This window comes from Astatotilapia calliptera, chromosome 23 (assembly GCF_964374335.1).
Source record: "Astatotilapia calliptera chromosome 23, fAstCal68.1, whole genome shotgun sequence".
NCBI classification, from domain to species: Eukaryota; Metazoa; Chordata; class Actinopteri; order Cichliformes; family Cichlidae; genus Astatotilapia; species Astatotilapia calliptera.
The window spans coordinates 13,470,334-13,491,629 of record NC_137443.1 but is presented as its reverse complement, the minus strand read 5'-3'; the positions used below and the strand labels follow the sequence as shown (position 1 = coordinate 13,491,629).

At 42.1% G+C, this 21,296-nt stretch overlaps 2 protein-coding genes across 6 annotated transcripts in view; one reads left to right on the top strand and one right to left on the bottom strand.

Moving 5' to 3' along the window:
• The first annotated feature begins 44 nt into the window (after positions 1-44).
• Positions 45-5,311, top strand: LOC113015742 (inosine-uridine preferring nucleoside hydrolase). Of its 4 annotated transcripts, none has more exons than XM_026157946.2 (7): positions 45-167; positions 1,101-1,293; positions 3,127-3,315; positions 4,039-4,221; positions 4,366-4,477; positions 4,554-4,690; positions 4,768-5,311. In XM_026157946.2, exons 2-7 carry the CDS (start codon positions 1,156-1,158, stop codon positions 5,131-5,133), a joined length of 1,125 nt encoding a protein of 374 aa, XP_026013731.2. In that variant the 5' UTR covers positions 45-167; positions 1,101-1,155; the 3' UTR covers positions 5,134-5,311. The 4 variants fall into 4 exon arrangements, with proteins under 4 accessions (XP_026013731.2, XP_026013732.2, XP_080153576.1 ...); XM_026157947.2 differs by having other exon boundaries at positions 47-167; positions 1,079-1,293; XM_080297450.1 differs by lacking the exons at positions 45-167; positions 1,101-1,293 and adding an exon at positions 1,440-1,564.
• Positions 5,312-6,315: 1,004 nt separating this feature from the next.
• The window catches only part of tmem131 (transmembrane protein 131), a 48,649-nt gene continuing 33,668 nt past the window's right edge, over positions 6,316-21,296 (bottom strand). For both annotated transcript variants that reach the window (XM_026157938.2, XM_026157939.2), the window contains 24 exons: positions 19,237-19,341; positions 19,074-19,160; positions 18,764-18,916; positions 18,598-18,673; positions 17,184-17,298; positions 16,953-17,091; positions 16,660-16,769; positions 16,503-16,575; positions 16,207-16,358; positions 15,979-16,121; positions 15,321-15,507; positions 13,380-13,565; positions 12,486-12,641; positions 10,436-10,854; positions 10,171-10,352; positions 9,963-10,093; positions 9,587-9,705; positions 8,731-8,865; positions 8,488-8,638; positions 8,216-8,334; positions 8,043-8,124; positions 7,523-7,626; positions 7,283-7,440; positions 6,316-7,199 (listed from right to left, as the gene is read on the bottom strand). In XM_026157938.2, coding sequence (XP_026013723.2) covers positions 6,921-7,199; positions 7,283-7,440; positions 7,523-7,626; positions 8,043-8,124; positions 8,216-8,334; positions 8,488-8,638; positions 8,731-8,865; positions 9,587-9,705; positions 9,963-10,093; positions 10,171-10,352; positions 10,436-10,854; positions 12,486-12,641; positions 13,380-13,565; positions 15,321-15,507; positions 15,979-16,121; positions 16,207-16,358; positions 16,503-16,575; positions 16,660-16,769; positions 16,953-17,091; positions 17,184-17,298; positions 18,598-18,673; positions 18,764-18,916; positions 19,074-19,160; positions 19,237-19,341 — 3,561 coding nt within the window. In that variant the 3' untranslated portion in view covers positions 6,316-6,920. The remainder of the gene's footprint in view (positions 7,200-7,282; positions 7,441-7,522; positions 7,627-8,042; positions 8,125-8,215; positions 8,335-8,487; positions 8,639-8,730; positions 8,866-9,586; positions 9,706-9,962; positions 10,094-10,170; positions 10,353-10,435; positions 10,855-12,485; positions 12,642-13,379; positions 13,566-15,320; positions 15,508-15,978; positions 16,122-16,206; positions 16,359-16,502; positions 16,576-16,659; positions 16,770-16,952; positions 17,092-17,183; positions 17,299-18,597; positions 18,674-18,763; positions 18,917-19,073; positions 19,161-19,236; positions 19,342-21,296) is intronic.

Sequence of the window (21,296 nt, the reverse complement as noted above, 5' to 3'; positions counted from 1 at the left end):
GTCTCAGTAAAATTATTTCTCAGTTTAAACCAATCACAGTAGAGCGCTTGAATGGACGAGTCTCGTCAGCGTCACGTGATATATTCAGATAGTTCCTGAAAGTGCATACCGGGCAATTTAAATTTGTAGACTCAGAGACACGTCCGTCGATACATTTATTATTTGTGGTAATTATTAATCTCTAAATGCATTAACTTAAAAAAAAATGTTATCTTATATGTAGTTTCATTAATATATATGTATGCGGTGAGTAAACGGTCACCGTTACCCACGGCGTTAACAGTTATTACTATGGCTTTAACGCCATTGTAACAAGTTAACATTGTTTTTCCATCCACCCATCCATTCTCCTCCGCTTATCCCTTTTCAGGGTGGGGGACTGGAGCCTATCCCAGTTGTCATAGGGCGAGAGGCAGGGTACACCCTGGACAGGTCGCCAGTTTGTCACAGGGCTAATTTAGAGTTATGTCTTTGGGCTGTGGGAGGAAGCCGGAGTACCCGGAGAGAACCCACGCAAACACGGAGAGAACATGCAAACTCCACACAGAAAGGCATATACTTAAAACATTTTCCAAAAACCCAGGAGTTGAGAATCTCAATACCTCCATTGGTTTTGCCGAGAGCAAGTTAAATGCAGACATGCAGTAGGCTTGAATGGGAAACTGCCTGCTGATATTTAGCAAAGAATCATTAGTTACTAATGTAACATAAACTTTTATAAACCTATAGACATGTAATGACATGTAGAGCTGCATATTCTGTAAATTAGTTTCTGTGTATATGGAAATAAATATAATGAAGTTAGTCTGTAGGCACATTTTGAGGCAGATCAGTTTGTACTAAAAAGGGAAAGTTGAGACTGAAGGCAGACGCTGTCCCAAGCATCTTTATACATCGCCCTGTGGTCCAGAGGACGACCCCTGTACCACAATGCACACAAACACAGAGTGCATAGCTGCTGATCATAGCTATACTGTTAAAAGTGTATGTCACTTTTAACAGTATAGCTACAAAAAATGTTAATAATGACAGCATGAATAATAACATAACGGTTAATATTTTTCTGCATTATTTCAAGGCATTATTTTAAACGTTTAAAGGTTACCAGTGCCACGCCCTGTACTCATACCAGTAAGAAAGACTGAGGAAAGAAAAATGGAAGAGATTGAGACAAGACAGTGTGACAGAGGGGAGACGGCTATAAGAGAGAGACCGGAAATGTGTCCCTCTGCGGCTCACGAATTGCTCGAGCGCCTGCGGAGGCTCTTTGAAGCTCAAGCACGCAGACCTAAGGTGAGTCTGTTCATTGGAGATCCGACTTAAACCTTTAAAAGCGAAAATATAATTACATTACTTGCAGTTTAAACCGCACGATCACTCTATAAATACAGATTGGCCGTTTTTGTAGTGGACATACTGTGATTTCTTTCTTCTAACAGGTGACCTGACTCTAAAAACTATAAGCAAACCTGAACTTTGATCTTTGCGCGTCCTCTGGCGGTCGTGGCTTGCTATTGGATCACTTCCGGTTCCTGTTACTACTTACAGTGGTGTTTTTCAGCAGGTTAATCTGTGCATTACATGCTTGCATGCTTTTGTTTAACGGCTCATTTCACAATGTAACCTTCACGTTCTTTATCAGAAACACACTCTTTGCTGAATCATCTGCAAATTATACGCATAATATTCACTCATTGTTTGTTTAGGAAGCTAACCTAATTGCTAAGCTTAGCCGAATCACTAGCAGAATGACTTCTCCTGTCCCTGGTGGTGTGCTATATGATAACAAGTAAAATACAGGGCCAATCTTACCGATACGGATACTTCAAAGTTATAAAAGCAGTTTATACAGAGCAGTGTGCTTGAACATGTTACAATGGTCACTAAATCACAGCGATAGTAACTTTCCATAATAATTAGTTAACACAACAAAACAACCCTTTCAGCTTGTCATGTATTTTGAAACGTTTTTTGGTTTTTAAAAGAATTTATTTCATTTAATTTTTTTTAGAAACCGAGTTTTAAAGAACCTTGGGTCAACTTCTGTTTTAAATATTTGTTCATGGTTAAGATATGTTTTTCAGTTCCAATACTAGAATTTATTTAACACATTTCAGATGATAATATTATTTGAATAACCAATAATACTTCTTTTTATTTACATAACGCCAAATCAGATCAACAGTTGCATCAAGATGCTTTTTATTGTAAGGCAAAGAGCTAACAATCAAGATGACCCCCTATGAGCAAACCTCACAAACTTACTTACTTAAATACTTTATTGAGTAATTGAGTTCATTATTATTAGGTTGTTTTAAAAACATTCTGAAAAGCCTTTAGTTTTCAGGGCTCTCTTTTGTGGAAACAGCTCCCAGTTTAGTCAGATTTGTGTGGGATATTTTGCTCTTCGTAACAAGTAACAAATATGATTGATGTGATATTGGTGTCAAAACTTTTTTTTTCCTGTAAAAAGATTTTAAATGCGCCTTTCGGTACCTTTCTGAACTAAAATGACACCACTGACTCTAGTATTATCTGTAGGATTTTCATTGCTAATAGAGCATTTCCCTGGCATTTCTTGTTTTAACAAACACAGAAAAGAAAAAGGGCTGAGGGGTAAATCAAACCTGATAACAGGATAACACTCCTCAGAGGTCATGGTGAGGAATATTACACTGCTGTTTAGTCTTTGATTGAAGACTTGAAGATTAAAATGTCAAAAAAACAACAAAACAAAACCGTCTCTTGCCAGAAAGAGTAACCTCAGAGTCCAAAGGGTCACCGAGGAGAAGTTAATCTGTATGAGTGTCTCCACCTACCTGTACTGCCACAGCCAGGTGTGAGGCAACAAGAACCGAGGCAGGCTCCAAAGGTACAGAAGTCCACTAGAGGAGTTTCTCTCAGCAGATACAGGTAATGATGACAAAGGTCCTTCAGACAGCTCTGAATACTGAGCAGAATCTACTGTGTGAGCTGAGAATCAGGATCCTGGAGATATTTGATAGGCAGAGCAGTGAAAAACTCCTCTCTAATGAAAAACCAGGTGGTGCATATGTCCGCCTGTTAGGAGCTCATCATATTTTACTGTTTTACAGTTAATGTATTGTGTTGTTTGTAATCTTACAGGAGACCATGGAAAAGAAGCTAATGATCATCGACACCGATTGCGGCATAGACGATGCTCAGGCAATAATGATGGCGTTGGCGGCGCCTAACATCCACATCCTGGGCGTCACCTGCGTGTTTGGGAACACGACGGTCGACAACGTGTGTCAGAACGTTTTGAGGGTGCTCTCAGTCTGTGAGCGTAACGGGGTGCGTTTACTGAAGCTGTCTGAACAATCACAATCTGAGGAAATGCAGATTTGTGTATTTTAATATAGATGTAATGTTCTTAAATGATTCATTTTCTATGAATTTTTTACTGAATGTTTCACCTGCTGTGCAGCACTTCGGTTCACGTGTGTTTAAATGTGCTGTAGAAACAGTCTAAGTTGTTACTTTTCAAAGTATTGGTGTAGCACACAGACTCATTAGTCACAACAATTAGGGTATTGTCGAAATTAGAAGAGCACAGACCTCCAGCTATTCAAATATCAATTATTAAATAAAAACTGCATCACACACACACAGATGTTATGTTTAGAAACAATGATCTGTTTCTAAACTGCCCTCTCTGAGGTCCCTTTAAGGATTTTTTTTTTATACCTTTGTAAATCATCCATTGGTTGTTTAAACAGATGGGATTTGTCTGCCTTTGAGAGTCAGTAACAGACTTCCTGTCATGCATGTTCATAAAATGTTAGTTTAACCAGATTAGGAGAAAGGTTCCTGGACTAGTGAATTTCTGCTCACATAAACACAAATGGCAGCATTAAAGTAACATCCTTGGCGGAGTTTAATATATTGTAATCTTTGGTATTTTGTGACAAGTCTTGCTGAGCCTGGCCAGCAGGGTTTACACCGCAGTGTTGTGTCGGCAGAACTCAGGTGTTAATCTGTAAGGAAAGCTGCACTAATCTGAACTTCCTCCTGTAGATTCCAGTGTTTCGAGGTTCTGCTGGCCCTCTGGTTGGAGCGGGAAACTCACCCACTGACCACTTTGGAAGTGATGGACTCGGAGATGTGATAAAGGAGAAAGATCCTTGTTGGGAGGAGAAAATCCAAAAGGAGCATGCAGTTACCGCAATGATAAGACTGGTGTCCGAAAACCAGAACCAGGTTCAAAAACTCCTTCGTTTAGTCACAATTTGATCCTAAATTGTGATGCGTTTCCCAAAGAGCATGATTCTTTGCTCAGTTAGGCACAGATCTCAACAATTCCCCTTGAGAAAACACTAATGGAAGAAAACATGTCCTCCACAGGTCTCCTTGGTGGCTCTCGGCCCGCTCACTAATCTGGCGCTGGCGGTCAGACTTGACCCCCATTTTCCCCAAAAGCTCAGGGAGGTGTACATCATGGGCGGCAACATGGAAGGTAAAACGGCCTCGTGGTGACTGGTGTTCGAGCGTGAGGCGTTCAGGAGTGAATAATGGTGCTTCTGCCTTTATAGGAAAAGGAAACGTGACTCTGTGTGCAGAGTTTAACTTCGCCATGGATCCAGAGTCGGCCTATATTGTTCTTGAGGAGTTCCTCTGTCCTACCTACCTGGCATCGTGGGAATATGCGTGCAGAAACGCACTGATGTGGGTAAGATCTCCACGCTTAGAGAAGTGCATGGCCCTGCCATGTGGGTCACTTTAAACTGAAATTCCTGATTTGTGCAGGAGTTCCTTGAGGAGCTCATCAATCAGGACGCTCCAGCTGCACGCTTCATGAGGATAATAACGTCTAAATGCTGGGCTTATTCCAGAGAGGCCATGATGACTAAGAGAGACGTGTACTTTGGGCCGGGCTTTGTCTCCTATGATTCCTACGCGATGGCGGCCTGCATCGACCGCAGCGTGGTGACGGAGAGCATCGAGTGTCCCGTCCGCGTGGAGCTCCAGGGCTCCATTGCTCGAGGCATGTTGGCGCTGGATCGCACAAATCAGCTGAAGAAGAGCCACAGCGTGTTTGTGTTGACTAAATGTGACACAGCCAAGTTCAGCGAGCTTCTGAAGGAGTCCCTCAGACAGCCCTGCAAGAAGTAAAGTCTGGACTTCCTTCATTTAACTGCTGCATCACTAAGTGCCCTTTGACTGACATCATTTTATAGCCACAAATGATGTCAGGGAAGATGGTTACTAAATTTTCCCACCTGACCAATCACAATAAGCTGGATTTTTTGGAATGTTTTATTTAATAAAGCAATGCAACCTTTTACCGTTATAGGCGATCGTGATTGTTTAAAAATAAAATCCCTCAAGAGTACATCAGAGCTAAGGACATTTAAACTGCAACCAAATCAATTTTAGACCCACTCCAAGTGTCACAATCTAAAAAATAAAAGCTATATCAGAAAATGATTTGGACTCAGGAGGATTCACGGCGAAAAGATGAGTGAAATTTTACAAAGAATGCACTTGGTAAAGTTTTTCTACGATTAATAATCAGAAAACGGATCGAACATTGAGGGTAACAAAGCTTGAAACTTTGTCACATGAAAGTTGTTTGTACTCATCTCACAAACACACCAAATCATACTGAGTACATTTTTATTCTGTTTCCAATAATAAACTTTTAGCATCAGTAACATGCAACGTAACAGCACTAACGTAAAATCTCTTACATTAAAAATTACAATCTGAGACATAAGATGAGGATGCTCCACTAAACACGTGCTACGTTAACTTTAAAAATACCCTTTGGAGGGTTTCATTGGCTGTATGTTACTGTGTGCCAGTAATATATATATTCTTAACTAAAAATGTTTCCTATCATAACTTTGTCAATCGACTTTTTACTTTGTTTTTTAGGATAATGGGATATCGTGTCATAAACACATATTTATGTATGAGGAACAGAACCAGCATTGTTACCGTGGATATTTGATCGGTTTTCTTCAAACAGTAGTTTTGGGTAAACTTTTAGGGCTCAGGCTTTCAGGTGAAGCGCACAACAACCTAAACCTCTCTGCTGTTCCATGTCCAGTCGTGGATGCTCTTTGTAATGAGGTCAGTGTACGTACCCGAAGCTTCAGACGGCTCTTCAATCATTCTGAGGTTTTTCTACGTCTTGGGTCATAAAGGCTGGCTTTAGACACAGAATGCACTGAGGGGCTGCAATGAGGCCCAGTGTCATATAAAGAAGGATCATTTTGAATCATGCAAAGCTGTTGTAAAAGCCTAAAGCTTGAAATGTTTCAATGGAATAAAAAACCTGAAACATGAGCGTTTCTGCTGAAATCCTTTATTTAATTTTGCTGACAAATCGAGGTGATGTACAATACAAACCTCAAACTTAAATATTTTTTTGATCACCTGACCAATTTATTCCCACAGAAGGCTTTGAAGAAGAAGAAGAAAAAAAAGTAGTGGGGACATGAATTTTCTTGAAGCTTTTTTGGGGGCTGTTTCATGAAGAACAACTCTGGATTTATTCAAGATCCCTGCAGCCAAATAAAAGCCTGGTGCAATGACAGACCTCAAAGCCACCAGTAGGAATCCAAGTGATGGTGAAAGCGGGACTTATGGCTTCAAATAGACATCTATTCCAACATTAATACTGAACTTAAGAGATTTTGCTCCAAGTGTCACTTTTAAAGGACAAACGCAGCCTTCGCCGTGCTATCAGCCTCTTAACTTTAGGGAAACCTGTTAAAAGAAATTCAAATAAAAGTGAGCATCCCTCCCCACCCCCACCCCTCGGGAATAAAAAGCTGCAGAGACCTATACGCAGCGCCGGGCTGGCGATCGCTCCAGGCTGCTTCTTGTCGGGAATCTGATTACATGAGAATTTGCTTTATGAGTACAGAGAACTTAAGTGCTACGGCGTGGCCTTAGTTGGTGTTGTTGGAGGAGCTGGGCCACGGCTCAGAGCTGCGCCTGCTAACGGTGGGGCCCCACATGCTCCAGGGGTTGTAGGTCCGACTCATCTCGGTGGAAGCCACCACGGCTGGCGGTGGCGACGGAGCGGAGCTGCTGACGAGATCCGTCAGAGGTGTCGAGGTGGTGGTTGGAGGGAAAGGGTTTAAGGCTGGCTCTGCACTCGTTGACCAAATGGAGCTGCCGAAGGGTGTGGTTGTAGACCACGGGTTGCGGCCGTTTCCCAGGAGTGACTAAGGGGAAAAAAATTTAATAAAATCATGAACAGGAAGTCGGAGTATCTGCGAACTGCATCATATCACAGAAAAGATCTCACTGTGGCTGAGGTGGGCGTAGAGCTGGGGGTGCTGGTCCAGGAGTGCAGGGGATCAGTGGGGCTCGGTATGTCCCAGATGGAGGAGGGGACGGTGGTAGTGAACTCTGGCCAGCTCTGCTGAGGCTCAGATGGCTTTTGGAGACTCATTCCACTGAACACTAAAAACAACAGACACCACACACATTTTAGCTGGAAGGCTGTGAACAATCTGAACACGAGGCTCTGCGTCCGTCTGCTTACCTCCCGTCAGGTTGAAGTGGTTGTTGGAGCCAAAAGCGGAGAAAGCGTTGGCCGACTGGTAGTTTGGACTGCTGGTCGTGTCGATTGGACTCCACAGTCCAGAGCTTTAAGATAAAAAGGAACGCTCAGTTAATAGAGCTGGCCCTGGGACACCGATCCAGAGTACTGCACATTACTGTCAGGCCACGATCGCAAGAGAGTGGAAATTTGTGCAGCAGTGTGCTGATCTACAAACAAGGACACAGCCACTTCCTTTCAATCCAATCCAAACATTTGTGGAGAGAACTGACGAGTTTCAGGACAGAACCGAAGCCTTGGCACCTGTTCGCAGCTTTGAGCCATTCACCTGCGCCAATACCATCCTCATAATATCTGCTCTGTCATTCCAAATAAATGAACACTCCTTTGGCAGAGCAGAATATCACCTTGTGCTTATTTCAACACTAATTTCAGCTCAATTTGCAGTAAACTGCCTCTAAAATGAGATATTTGTGCTGGTGCACACTTTCCTTCCTGTTACCTGTCTGAGCTGTCGCTTTCAAAGGATCTCATGTGCTCCAGACTCTTGCCTTGGCTGTCAGTTTTACCTGCACCAGAGCCACCTGAGGGAGGCAGAAAACATCCCGTAAACAAAGCACAGTGGGAAAAATGTTCCCACTAACATAAAGGACTGATTCAGCGCTCCATATTCACCTGGGCTTTTGTCATAACCTTTAGTTACAGCGTCAGCAAAGGTGAGGTTCCCGTTTTTGCCCGGCTGCGGGAGGGCTGCAGGCAGTTTATTTCCTGGGGCTTTCTTCTGGTTTATCTCACTGTGAATATACAGCACGTGTTCAGTACTCTTGTTAGAATTGCAGCATGCTTTATTCTGACAAATCAAGATAAAACATGTCCTGTCTATGGCCTTGGCGCCTCTCACTGTTAACAAGAGTCCTAAACGACTGACTGTCCTGCATGTGAATCACCTGTTGCTGCTGACCACACTGCTGTAGGTTCCTCGAGACAGTAAGCTGGGGGAGGTGGGTGGAGGGGAGCAGGTCCCAGCTGTGGCCGATCGCTTCAGGAAAGGATCTGCATTTATCGTCTGCAGGGAGATCTGCTGAAGACTGTCAGCTGCTGCAAAAGGAGACGGGAGTAAAGCAGCTCGTTAGACTCGTCGAAGACCGGTCTGAACGCGAGCTGACGCCACCGATTGGGTCTGGACTTACGGATGCTGTTTTTGGAAAGAGGGACGTCCCACTCAGGTGAAGCGCACTCCTTCTCTCCTTCAGAGCTGCTGCTGTGTCCCAGCTCTGACGCTTTGGGGAAAAAGGAAGGCCGCCCGTCCTCCAGCTTTCCGTCTACTGTGAAAAACACGCCAAAACCACCAAGGTCATTCCGTGGAAAGTGCCTCTTAGTTGCCTGCTGGCCTTAGTGGATCCGACTCTAAGAATCGGCTGATTTTTATTCAGCATGTTACATGACGCCATGCAAAGTTTTACCTTTATAATATGACTGAACTTTGGCACTGCTTATTCGTGTTATTTTTACTTCCTCGTAATTTCGAAGACAGACACATGAAATCTATGTTTGTATAAAGGTATAAAGGAGACGTTTAATATCCTGTAAGTTGCAGCCACCCAGCCCACATGAAAATATGACCCCGCAGTGAATTTTCAGAAACAGATGAGGGCACTAATGCTTCCTGATTCTGCTCCTCTACATCACAGACATTAAACTGCTGCTTTTTATTCAAAGTATGAGCCCATCATAGTGACGCTCAAAGAAAAAAAAAAAACCCATAAAGAACAAAAACATGATTATATCTTGGCTTTAGACCATCAGATAGATAATCAGGTGCTACACCCACTAAAAGTTAAAGGACTGAGCGTCTTTAAATGTGTTTTTCAGCTCTGGAAATTTCATGTGAATATCTGCTGTATTTATGAAGCCTCAAAAATGGAAGTAAAAACAACGAGAAACCCCTCATGTACTTCGAAGGCCTGTAATACTGAAAATATTCACAGTATGAAGGTCAAATTCTGGATGGCATAATTAAATAAAGTTATTGTATACAAAACTTACATCTAGGTTTCTGTAGAGGTCTCGTCTTTGTGATGCTGGTGAGAGGATGGAGAGATTTGGAGGGGAAGTTCTTCCGCTGCTTGGTCTCCAGCGGTGTTACGTAGGGCAGCTCGAGAGAACTGAGAACACGAACGATTTGTTCAGGAAGAGAACAAAGTGGAAGCAGTGGCTTGTAGTTTAACTTGTAGGTGACTGCGTGGAGTCACACTGAGCATTTCTATGTGCCACTGATGTTTTTGGTCAGATATCGGACACAAATAGAACATTAAGAAAAGCCTTCTGTGGAAAATGTGAGGTCATAAATGAGTCCACTGTGTTATTTTAGTCACTTTAGGATGAAAAGTAAAAAAAAAAAGAAAAAAAAAAAGACTCAAACCTGGATTTTTCTGCTTGGTTCTCCTTCTTTGCGATTACTTGTTTCTTCATTTTAGGTTTTATAAGAAAATTTGATGTTTCTTCTTTTGCCATTTCCGGGGTTATTGTCCTTCCTTTCTTTTTTACTGGTTCCTGGAAAAAGTGATGCATATTTTTAGCAAACAACAAACAGAGACCATGTGCTGGCACATACTTTAACATTTTTTTACCTCTTTAATGTTTGTCTCCACATCTGGATTGGAGGTCTCTGTAGTCGTGGAGGAGCTGTCGTCGTTGTCGGCGAGATCTTTGAGCTCGTCTCCCTGAGTCTTTACTGTTGACTTTTTCTCCTTCTCTTCCTTCTTTCTCTGGGCTTTTGCTTTAGCGCGCAGCTTCCCTTTGGATTCCAACCCTGCAAACGATATCAGCACACACTGTAAAACGCTGTGAACGACCACAGAGAATTTCTCCTCTCATTAAAAGTTGTGTCTGTACCTTTGCTTGGTATGGACTGAGAACTCTGCTCCTGAAGAGTTTCGGGACTGAGCGGCTCTGGACGGTCGAGGTCGTTGTCCATGGCTCCAATGAGGTTGGCGAACTCGTCGTCGGGGCAGATGCCTCTGTGAGGCAGCGACGGGCCACCTAAGCTTGGACTCTGGAGGTCAGGCTGTTTGGTGCTGCGACCTTTGCGGTTGGTTACCTGGCAGGGAGCTGGAGGGCCTTCGTTGCCAGAGACTGAACTTCCTTTGGTGAGCTGGGAGGAAGGAGGTTGCATAGGTGGGCGGGTGAAGCTGATCCTGGACCTGTTACCCTGGCCGTCGGAGTCTGGCGAGGGACGGCTGCTGTTCTGTCGGCCTCCCCGAGCTGACCCGTTGGTGGATGCGTATAAACCTCTGGAGTTTTGTGGTGGGTCGCTATAGATGAGTGTTCACAAAGAAGTCTGTCAGTAACTCTGTATATGCACATTTATAGTTTTAACATTTAAACTGTCTCTGGGCGTTGATAAAGAGCGTCAAACACGGCGGTTCAAATCTGTGAAGCCCCTGCTCGCTGCAGGGAGAAGCACCTCATCCTCTGAGTGACACACTGAGCACTAAGTGAGCATTAACAGGAACGACGGTGACAGAAGCTTAACTTTCAGGGGAAAAAAGCTTTTCAAAATCTTATTTTGTGGCAAAATCATCAAACCTTCTCGGAGGTTTGACTGCTGAGTCTATAGATTATTTAAAATAATTTCATAATTTCTTGAAATAAATGCTCAAATAGGCTCCCAGAACGCTTTAAAGATGGCTGCCGAGTGAGAAGATTTGCATGTAGAACTATTTGGTCTTGATTTGAATTCTCAGCTGTACTGAGAACAAGCACAAGATAAAAAAAAGTTTATCCGCAACCATAAAGTTTTGCTTTGTGCTCCATCTCAGTGCGCCTCCGATTAAAATTCAAATCGACTGAATGGCCGGCGATAACGGCCAATAAGCTGTTTCAGTGCCAGATATGGTAAAAACTGCAGGAAGCGGTTAGCCACAGGCAAACGGCCATCAGCAACCTTCTTGGCGTGTCAGAGGCAATTAATCCAGTTAAAAAACAGCAAAAATCTTCAAATGTTTGGACATTTTAATGACTGAAGCCTGAAGTTTAAGGAGTGCCTGATTATAAGGGCCAGATCTGGACTGCAGGTCTAAATTTTGAATGAATGAAAAATGACATTACAGAGAAATGATGCTCATTGGAGTAACTACTCAGTGCACGTAGAGCTGTGGGATTAACATGAATTTATTAATCTGTGAATTCTATAAATTTCAATGATACCTATATGAGGAGAGCTCACATGGACGCATGAATGTGTAGAGCTAAGGATGTTAACAAATGGGAAATGCTGGGGTGCCCATCATGGTCGTGGTTCAAAAATGTATTTTAACTTCAGCTGCCAACTCTACAAGAAAGCAGCTCTTAGTCTATAACACACACACACACACACACACACACACACACACACACACACACAAAAAAAAAGCTTCACGCTCCCGGGGAAGAACAGCTGGAGGTGATGGACAGTCGGTTTCCAGGTTTGGTGAGATCTGAACTATGTGCGAACAGCATCCTAATAAATGACTTCAACATGCTGAAAAGGACTGAAAAGCTGGCTACGGACGCTTGGACGGGCTTAACGTGTCCAGGTGAGAGTCACGCAGGTAAGTGTGCACATGTTCTTTTTGTGGTTAGGAGGCTAGGAGCCAAAAAATTTTTTAGTTTGGTGTGAAAACGACACTAATAATAATAATAATAATAATATTACGTTCACCCTCACATTCAGATGTTTAGAGGTTGGACACTGATCCTGTTTTATCTTTAAAAATTGTTCTAAGTTCTGCACACAAACATTTGAAAGGATAATTTTTATTGTGCGTTTGCTGCACCACTTTTACGTCCTCTTTCATCTCAAAAATCAGTTCTCTTTACCAATATGTGCTCGCACCTTTGAACACACCCGCTTGTGCCACGTGATCGGGCTTTGCCCAGGTTGTCACTGAGCATTTACACTTACTTTGAATCAGTGTGAATTTGCACAATGTCCCTGAGATTGAAGGGTCTCCCAGTCTCCAAGGTGGAGTTGGATTCCACGGACACACGCCTCTTGAAGGGCTCCCATATGCTCTGAGCCTCCAGGTAGGCCGTGGTGATCACTATCAGAAACATGGAACTGTAACACAAACAAACAGCACACATGAACCGTTTGTCAGATTGAGATCAAGCTTTCTGCTAACTTAGTTTAATCTGTATTCCAAAGCCGTTGCTATACAAGCATAACTGAGGCTTATAAACAATCCCATGCAAACATGTGACCTATCTGCAGAACTAGATTAAGTATCCTACCATTAAACCTGAGTGCAGGGTTACAGCGTGAGCGTGACAAGGCTGCTGCTATAACAACACTTTTTGTTTCAGGGTTTTAAACAAACATCGGGCTCATTAATAAAAGTGCAGCTCTGTCTCCAGGTAAGAGCACCTGTTAGCCTTGAACACCACCCTGTTCCCTTTGGGTGTGTGAAGGTGGAGCTGCATGAATAGCTGAGAGCAGAAATGCGTGCACACAGATCCTCTCTGCTGTTTCCTCATCCTCATCTGTCTTTAGTGAGCATACAGTCTTTGCTGTTACTTTTCTGGCAAGCAAATAAAGTTTTATTTAAATCCAATCCTGCTTTAAAATAAAAAGAGCAATCCCAGTGATAAAGAAAGAAGAGCATTGGTTATGAGCAGGAGAATTAATATTAATATTAAAAGTTACATTAAGGGTAACATAATCTTGATGGCCTAACTGCAGAAATTCAGGTTAAAACCCTGAAGTCAACTCTACAGCTACTCAGTTTTTTGTAATGAATTGATTGCCACATAGAACCGTGTTCTGCATGTTTTGCTTGCATTGTGCGGCGACACCCACCTCATAACGATAGACACAATGATGTAGAGCTGGAGCTCCCAGGTGGGCCTGGGCAGGGTCTCTGCACATGTGGCTAACATGTGATAGGGCAACGAGGCATTGAGGACAAACACAAATTCTGAGCCGCCGCACGACACCAGCTTCAGCTCCCGGATCACTCGAGAGGAAGTGAAATCGGGTGTAAACCTGACAATAAAGGAGAGAGAGAACACTGAGCAGCCTGTCCTGCGATCCACGTGAAACCTGCTCATGGGAGGAAACACCTGGGAGGTATCTTTATGAGCTAATGAGTTATTTATATACACAAAGATATGTACAGTATAAAGATGAAGGGTGTGTCTGGTTTCAATGTTTCTTTGCCTATAATAAACATCTGAGAGGCTTTTGTCTGAACGTACACGCCTCAGAGGATCCAGCCAAATTTCTCTCTGTGTCCAAATCTTTAAAAGCATCCATTGTGTTTCACCTGACAGTCCTGATCAAAACAAATTATATTTACAGCCCAATATCACAGGTAAACTCTCACCGAGGCAGAAACAAACCAAGGACAGCAAGAAGGTTGCGTACATATAAAAACTACCAAAAATAAAGGCTTGTTATTCAAACTCATCAAATAGGTGGGCAAATCAGACAAATACACCAGTTAGACACGAGATGCATTCAGGTGTGTCAGCACCTGGGTGTTTCTGTGTCTGCACAATAACAACAGCGCCCTGGAAAAGTACAGGAATTCAAACGAAACAAAGCCATGAAAACACATTTATGGAATTCACTCAGCTTATTCTTTTCATATCACTCACTCTCTCACACACACACACACACACACACACACACACACACACACACACACACACACACTCTTTTTGTGTCCAAGTGCATTGTTCCTATTTGGAATATTCGAGTCATGACTTGCAGGAGTTTATTCTGGAACCCTTTTCACTTTGAATACATTTTCACTTCATTCAAATATATTCTTTTATATTCTGATATCCGTCCGTTTGTACGTTTTCACGGGTGGTGCAACCATAAACAAAACTTATCATAAAGCAAAAAAGGAACAACAGTAAAAATGCTTCGTCATTCAGAGGACCCCCTGAGGTTGAATATGGAAAGATTAATTGCACAATAAAATGCACACCAACGACCCTATAGAAGAGATTTCAAAGTGCTTCTGAAGCAAACTTTTAATGAAGCCTTAATCTTTGAAATTTACAAAAAACAAAAAACCCAACAGGGTTGACCAATCTAGCTTCAACTGTAAACATTATCAAAAACAAAAAGGTTGAAAGCTGATCTATAAAGCAGCTTTAAAGAGAGGGCGACCACAAAGAGCTAGAAATGAGCAGAATAGATTAGCTTTAGCATAAAGTAAGCCTCAAATACGAGTGAAAAAGCTTTATAAACTGTCGTGCCCTAATAAGTTTGATAAGTCATTGTCATAGTGTCCTATATTCCCACTCTTCAGTCTCACTGCTATGTGGGTTTGAGCACTCTTTTCATACACCTGTCAGGGCAGAGTAAAGAAAGGCTACATTTCTGCCTCAGGGCTTCTGCAGCTGTAAATCCTTCTCCAATCACAGCATGGCTCTCCTGGCCACACCGCTGGGCCAGATTCTGACACCTCTTTGTTACATTTTATTTTACAAATTTAGGGAAGCAACATTTCAGTATCACTGACTGTGTTTTTGTAGCATTACTGGAAAAAGTTGAATTAATGCAGGTGTTTCCATTATTGATTCCCCTGCCTGACAAAAGCACTTTTAACTACTCCCCCGTGAAGCTAACACCAACAAAGAGAACATTTAAACAGCACTTAAATGAGCTTCTGCGCCTCAGATGGCCATATTAGGGATGGCTCGTGTGGCGAAGGGGGGAATGCACGCACACACGCACAGGAAAACCACTGATGATGGAGGTGTGTGTGTAGCAGTGAGTCCTTACAGTATGACGAGGTCTTTCGAAGCATTTGGCTTGAGTGCAAATTCTTGACAGTTGAGAACTTTGAATCCGAATCCTTCGCAGGCTTGTCCATTGATTTCTGCCGATTTGATGGTGATCGGGAGCAAACCCGTGTTCTCCACTCTGAACGTCCTTTTCAGAGTGAAGTTTGGCTCTTTCACTTTTGTTTCTGAAACAAAAAACAGGGACAATCAAGATTCAACTTAATGTTTCAAAAGAGGAAAAATTAGATAGAACATACTGAAACACACACACACACACACACACAGTAAATGTACTGGAATAAATCCTGTTAACAGCAGGGCTCACTGTGTGTTTGGATATTTTCATTTAGGAAGTTTAATTAATACATAATGTTGTCTTTTTCTCTGTGATATTTTACATGTCTAATCTGTTTTATTTCATTGCATTTATTGAGCTTTACTTTGCACATCTATGAGTTCTCGTGGATGGGGCTGCCTTTGAAATTGAACACTGGCAGATTTACTGATCTTTAGAAAAATAGACCAGCAGGCCAATTACTAACATAATGAGTACATATTCCTGCCAACAGACAGTTGAACTTAAGATGAACCTCTACAACATGACTGGCTCACATTGATTGGGTAACACCGCTCTCTTGCATCGTTTATAAACTCACTCTCTGTGCAGTCTTTCAACAGAGCTTCAGTCATTTTAAACCTCAGCGAGCTGCCTTGTCCTGGAAGCTTCCCTCCGACCTTCAGGCTCTCTGTCGTGCCTCGTCCGTGAAGTATGATCGTGTCGATCACCGTCAGGTTGTTTCTAAACAGATGCCCCAGTAAAGTGATTCATTTCAATGGAGGAGTGCATTTTTGTTTTAGTTTCTAACATTAAAATGTGGTATTACCTGACTATGAGGAGGGAGGAGACGCTGTGGTTTCCAATGGGAGTAAATCTTATGTTGAAAGACTTGACTTCTCCAGGCAGCAGGAGGAGGTTGTACACAAAGGGCCTGGTTGAGCCTTCTACAAAGCCTGTACTGCTCCTCATTAGTGATGTCTGTCACACAAACGGAGAGACTGTTAGAGACAAACAGCTTCCACATGCTGTCAGATCCACGGACAAGAGGACAGTGATTAGCAGCACAATAAGCAGCCGATTCTCCGATTTCCTGAAAAGCCACCAAATCAACAATGGACTTACTTGATTTCTGTGAACCTGGAACTCAAAGGTGTTTGTGTTTATATTGATGTTGGATAAGTTTCCTAAAGGAAACCTGAAAAAGAAAAGTAGTAAAGAAGACTGTCAGCGTAAGCTGAGGGAAAAAAGAATAAGCGGGAGTTTAGTTGTGACTTCTTACCTGTCGGCCAGTTTTCCAGAAAACACAGAGGGGTTTGGTAAAAGCGCCAAGGGGAGTACTTGGACATAAACAGGGACATCTGCTGGGTTCTGCAAAATCACCTCCTCGTCCTGCGGACAAACGATGTCATGCCTGAGTTTGAAACATGTTTAAAACACGCAAAACCTGTGTGCCGTGTCCTAAACACCGACTTCTGTCGGTGCTGTGCTTTTTTGGAAATCGAATTTCCCAGAGGAACCCACCCGAGGGATTAATAAAGTTCTATCTAATCTATCTAATGGGCGAGTACTCACAGAGGAGCTGTTGGTGTTGGTCAGGGGGAACGTGATTCTCTGTGAAGAGTTGACCAGCGAAGGCCACGTCAGGTGTGCGGTTATTTTAGCCTGAACGTTTTTCTGGAGATCTGTGTTAACTTCAAAGACAGCTTCGATCCTTTGGTGAGAAAAGAAGTTACATTTTTACTTTATTTTATCCTGGAAAGAACTTTTATTTCATAGTGCGCTTTGAATGCACAACGTGCTTACTTGTGCACAGAGCGCTCCTTGAGCTCTTTCCATCGTCTGAGGAGCTTCTGGTGAAGATCGACATCGGCGTCCCAGATATCCTCCTGTAACGCCAGCCCATGAGGTTTAGCCTCAGCTGTGGAAGGAAAAAAATAAATAATAAATTAACCACTGAATTCTCAACCATGGGCTCAGACTAGATTTATATTTTAGGGATGGGACTCGACCATAAACCCACATCTCTCGAGGATTAGGGATGCCACGTACTGATGATACTGTGAGATTTAAAAATGACACATCGGTATTATCTGTCTGCTATGCATGTATAATAATATCAGAAATAACACTTCAGTTGTTCTTTTTATACATTTCTGAGCCGACTTCACTGCTGTTGTTTACAGACACCTCACTTCTCCTTTCCTTGCTCTCGGTCTCAGTGTGTACACCTCACATACAGAGTGGAGAGATCAAATAATATTAATGAAGCTGCGATGAAAGAGTCCAAATAAACTAAATAACGAGAGATTGAAGCTGCTGCGGCGGAAAAATCATCGTCTGACCAAAACTTGCAGTCGTTAAAAAAAAAATGACTGCAAACAAAGAATAGCTTCGTCATGCTGTGTTAGCACTCCTGCAGCTAACTTTTATTAAACACAGAACAATGAAATCAACTGAATTGACAGTATCAGACTCAATATTCAATCAAGAGTAAATCCAAATTTACTCTGAATCCTCCAGTTCTCACTTAGCGACGTTGGGGAAGGAAAAAAAAAAAAGTCACTTCAAAATGAGCAGATGTTGCTCCAGATGGAATTCGCCCAAAAGGGCTGCAACGAGTTTGTAAAACTGTATTAAACAACAGTTCTATGGCTACTGGTACTGCTCCATCTCTCTTTAAGCAGATAGTTGTTCAAGCCCTGCTGAATACCTGGACCCCATCTTACCCAAAAAACTACCAGCCTGTCTTCCAGACTTCCATTTCTTTTAAAAGTCTGGGAAAAAGTCTTTCTTCATTAACAGAATCCACTGATAAAAGTTTGCAATGATCTGCTCGGGCTCTGGGGACTGTGCCATCCTCATCCTCCTTGGCTTCACTGCTGCATTTAACAGCACTGACCACAACGCGTGCACATCAATGCTGGCATCTGCACTACGCTGGTTCATCTTATACCTGAATAATAGATCCTTCTCTATGTTTACTGTAAACTATTCTTCTTCACCAGCAGCACTGTGCTGGTGTAGGGTTCTATCTTAGGTCCCATCCTGTTCTCTCTATACATACTTCCTCTGGATCAAATCATCAGTAAACATCAAAATTTGAGACACTAAAAAGGATCCCACCTCCTCACAGAGGCATAAGTCCGGTCTAAAGGGTTTGTTGTTAAAAACACCGACGTGCACACAAACACAGAGTTTAATAACAACTAAAACTTACATTTAAGCACAAATGGCAGGCCCACATAACAGTGATCACCACACTGCAAGCCGGCGTCAAAATAAATGTTTGCCACCTGTAAAACAAGTAATAAAAATACGTTTGTGTCTCAAAAGAAAGCGTGACCCACTTTTTGTGTTGTTGAGGACTGGGAGGATTTTTGTACCTTAGACTTCCGTCTGGGCTCCAGCTCGTCTTTGCTGTTGCGGAGACGTTTGTAATAAAATCGGATGTCTTCTGTCAGGGAGCGGATCTGCTGCAGTCTCACTTTCTGTGTGAAGGAGCTCTGTATGCTAAAGCTTTGGTGAACTACCTTCCCCTAAAGAAGAAGACATGTAACTCAATCCAACACCTCAGGCATTAAACAGGAAGCTGGCTTCTTCTTCTTTTCTTTTTTTTTTTTTTTTAACTTAAAGACTCATCTTCTGCATGCTGCCAGCACATGATGGCTGTGAAATCAATTTTGTGTTACTTACTGGAAATGAAGGTGGCAAAATGATGTGTTTGGGAGAGCTGTTTAATGTGCCCACTGCGACGACAGCTTTCACCGGGATGGTTAATATCTGAGGCCAAAAACAACACCAGGTTATGCTTTTATGTTGAAGAAACTGCCTGAAAACTACACACCAGCCAGCCTACCTCATAATCTGTGGTGAGGTGTACAGCCCCGTCGTACGTGCCCTCCAGAGCTTTGGCCACTAGTGTCACTCTGAATGCTGCGTAATATCCAGATGCTAATATAACCTGTGAAAACAAAAAGGTTTTCTGTCTCTCAACACTTTGTGAACAAGCTACAGTTTCTCTAAAGTCCGTCCCCTCTTGTTTTGTTTTCTTTGCACACATCATCAAATTGCTTGGAATAACAATGTTTTATCTCCGATCTTGACACTGTGGTTGAAGAGCTTCCACATCCGAGACAGCAAAACACACAGGCAGTAAATTTCTTTCACAGGTTTCATAGCCTTCCCTTTAAAAAGGAAATGAATACTGAAATGGTTCTCTAAAAGCCAAAAACAATCAAGAACATAGTTTCAATTTGGATTTAAGATGATTAAAATGTTTAAAACCAAACAACCAAATGACAGAAAAGATTATCTGAGTAAGAAGACCTCTTAGATTCAAAATGAGATGCTGCTTAGAAGGAAAAAGCTTGAAATCAAAGAACAAACAAAACTTAATTATTTGATTTTTTGTGACATGCATACTACTTGAACAATATGATGCATGTCACAGTTTATTATTTTATTTTCATACTTTCCAAACTCTTTTCCCCCTTGAGAGGTTTCTTTTTTTATCATTTTGTTTCATTTTCTGATTTGTTTAGCTGTACGACACTGCGGTTCACGGAGCTTTTAGATAAATTGACTTGAGGGAATCTCTGAGTGCTTCAAACGGTAGCTAGAATGGCTTTCAGGGCCTACTTTACAAGCTCAGCTGGTCTGACAGCCTCAGTAATATGAGAAGATGCTTCTTCATTAATCAGCAGGCCAAGTTGTGTATTAGCTACCAGCAACACTGAGGAAAATATGCTGCTACATGAAGTTTGTCTCAGCCGTTTCCTCCAATAATTAAGTCTCTTTTTTGTTTTTGTCCAGTGTTATTATCTTTATGCTTTTTAAGATAAGATAAATAGTTCATTACACCATTTATTCCTCGGCTAGTAATGTCTTATCTATTTAAGAACTACAGATTTCTAGACTTTTTTATGATACTTTTGTGGTTCTGCCAACTTCTGCTCAGCGTCTCTCATTTCTACTTTTAAACAACTTCCTGTTTTGTTGTGATCTCTGAAGTACTCACAGTAGTGTGAATTACTAAAAACAACATTAACTCAGCCAGGCAGCAGCCTGATCTGTGTTACAAACCTCATTCCAGATAAAATCGGTACAAAGAGAGAAACCTCTCAACTTAAAGCGCAACTGCAGCAGTTTAACGCCTGTGACACAGGAACAGAAACAAGCGGCAGTGCGCTGTGTGTTTGATCTGTTTCCTGATAACTCTCTGGAGAAAACCTGAAATAGTGCATTTTGGGTAAACTTTCAAGTTTCACATCACCCTGTGGACGAGGTGGGACCTCAAATTACTTGCTAAAAATACAAAAATCTTTTGTACTTGAGGTTTTATAATGCAAAGAGGTAAAATTCTGCATTTTGCATTCATTAAATATACTAAGGTTAATGTATGAATGTGAGTCAGCCGTTTGTGAGGATGGGGGGGCACTGACTGGAGGACACCAGGCCCAGCTAAGCTGCATCTTCTTTAAGCCTTCATAGTGCATTTATGGTCAGCATTGAAAAACAGAACCGGGAGCTTCAGATTAATGAAATACTTTTGCTTATGTTAATTATTAGAGCCAAAAAAGTCCAAATTGTAAACTGCGCAAAACAGTTATTTGTTATTTATTAACCTTTTCATGTGAGATTCATGCTTTTTCTCAAAAAAAAAAAAAACATGAACATAGATATTTATAAGCTGTCACAATTTTTAAGTTTAAATTTTCACAATTAAATACAGAAGTGGTGACCTTGTTCATGTGTCTCACGAGAAACTCCCGTCCTCACAAACTACAGCCACAAAAGTTGAAGTGAAACTCATGTCGTAGGATTTCACTGGACTGATTGCATCAGACTGAAGCTTGCTCTGCTCACTCTAGCTTCCTGTGGGGATTAGCGTGATGGCGTTCGGGCTGTGGAGGTCTC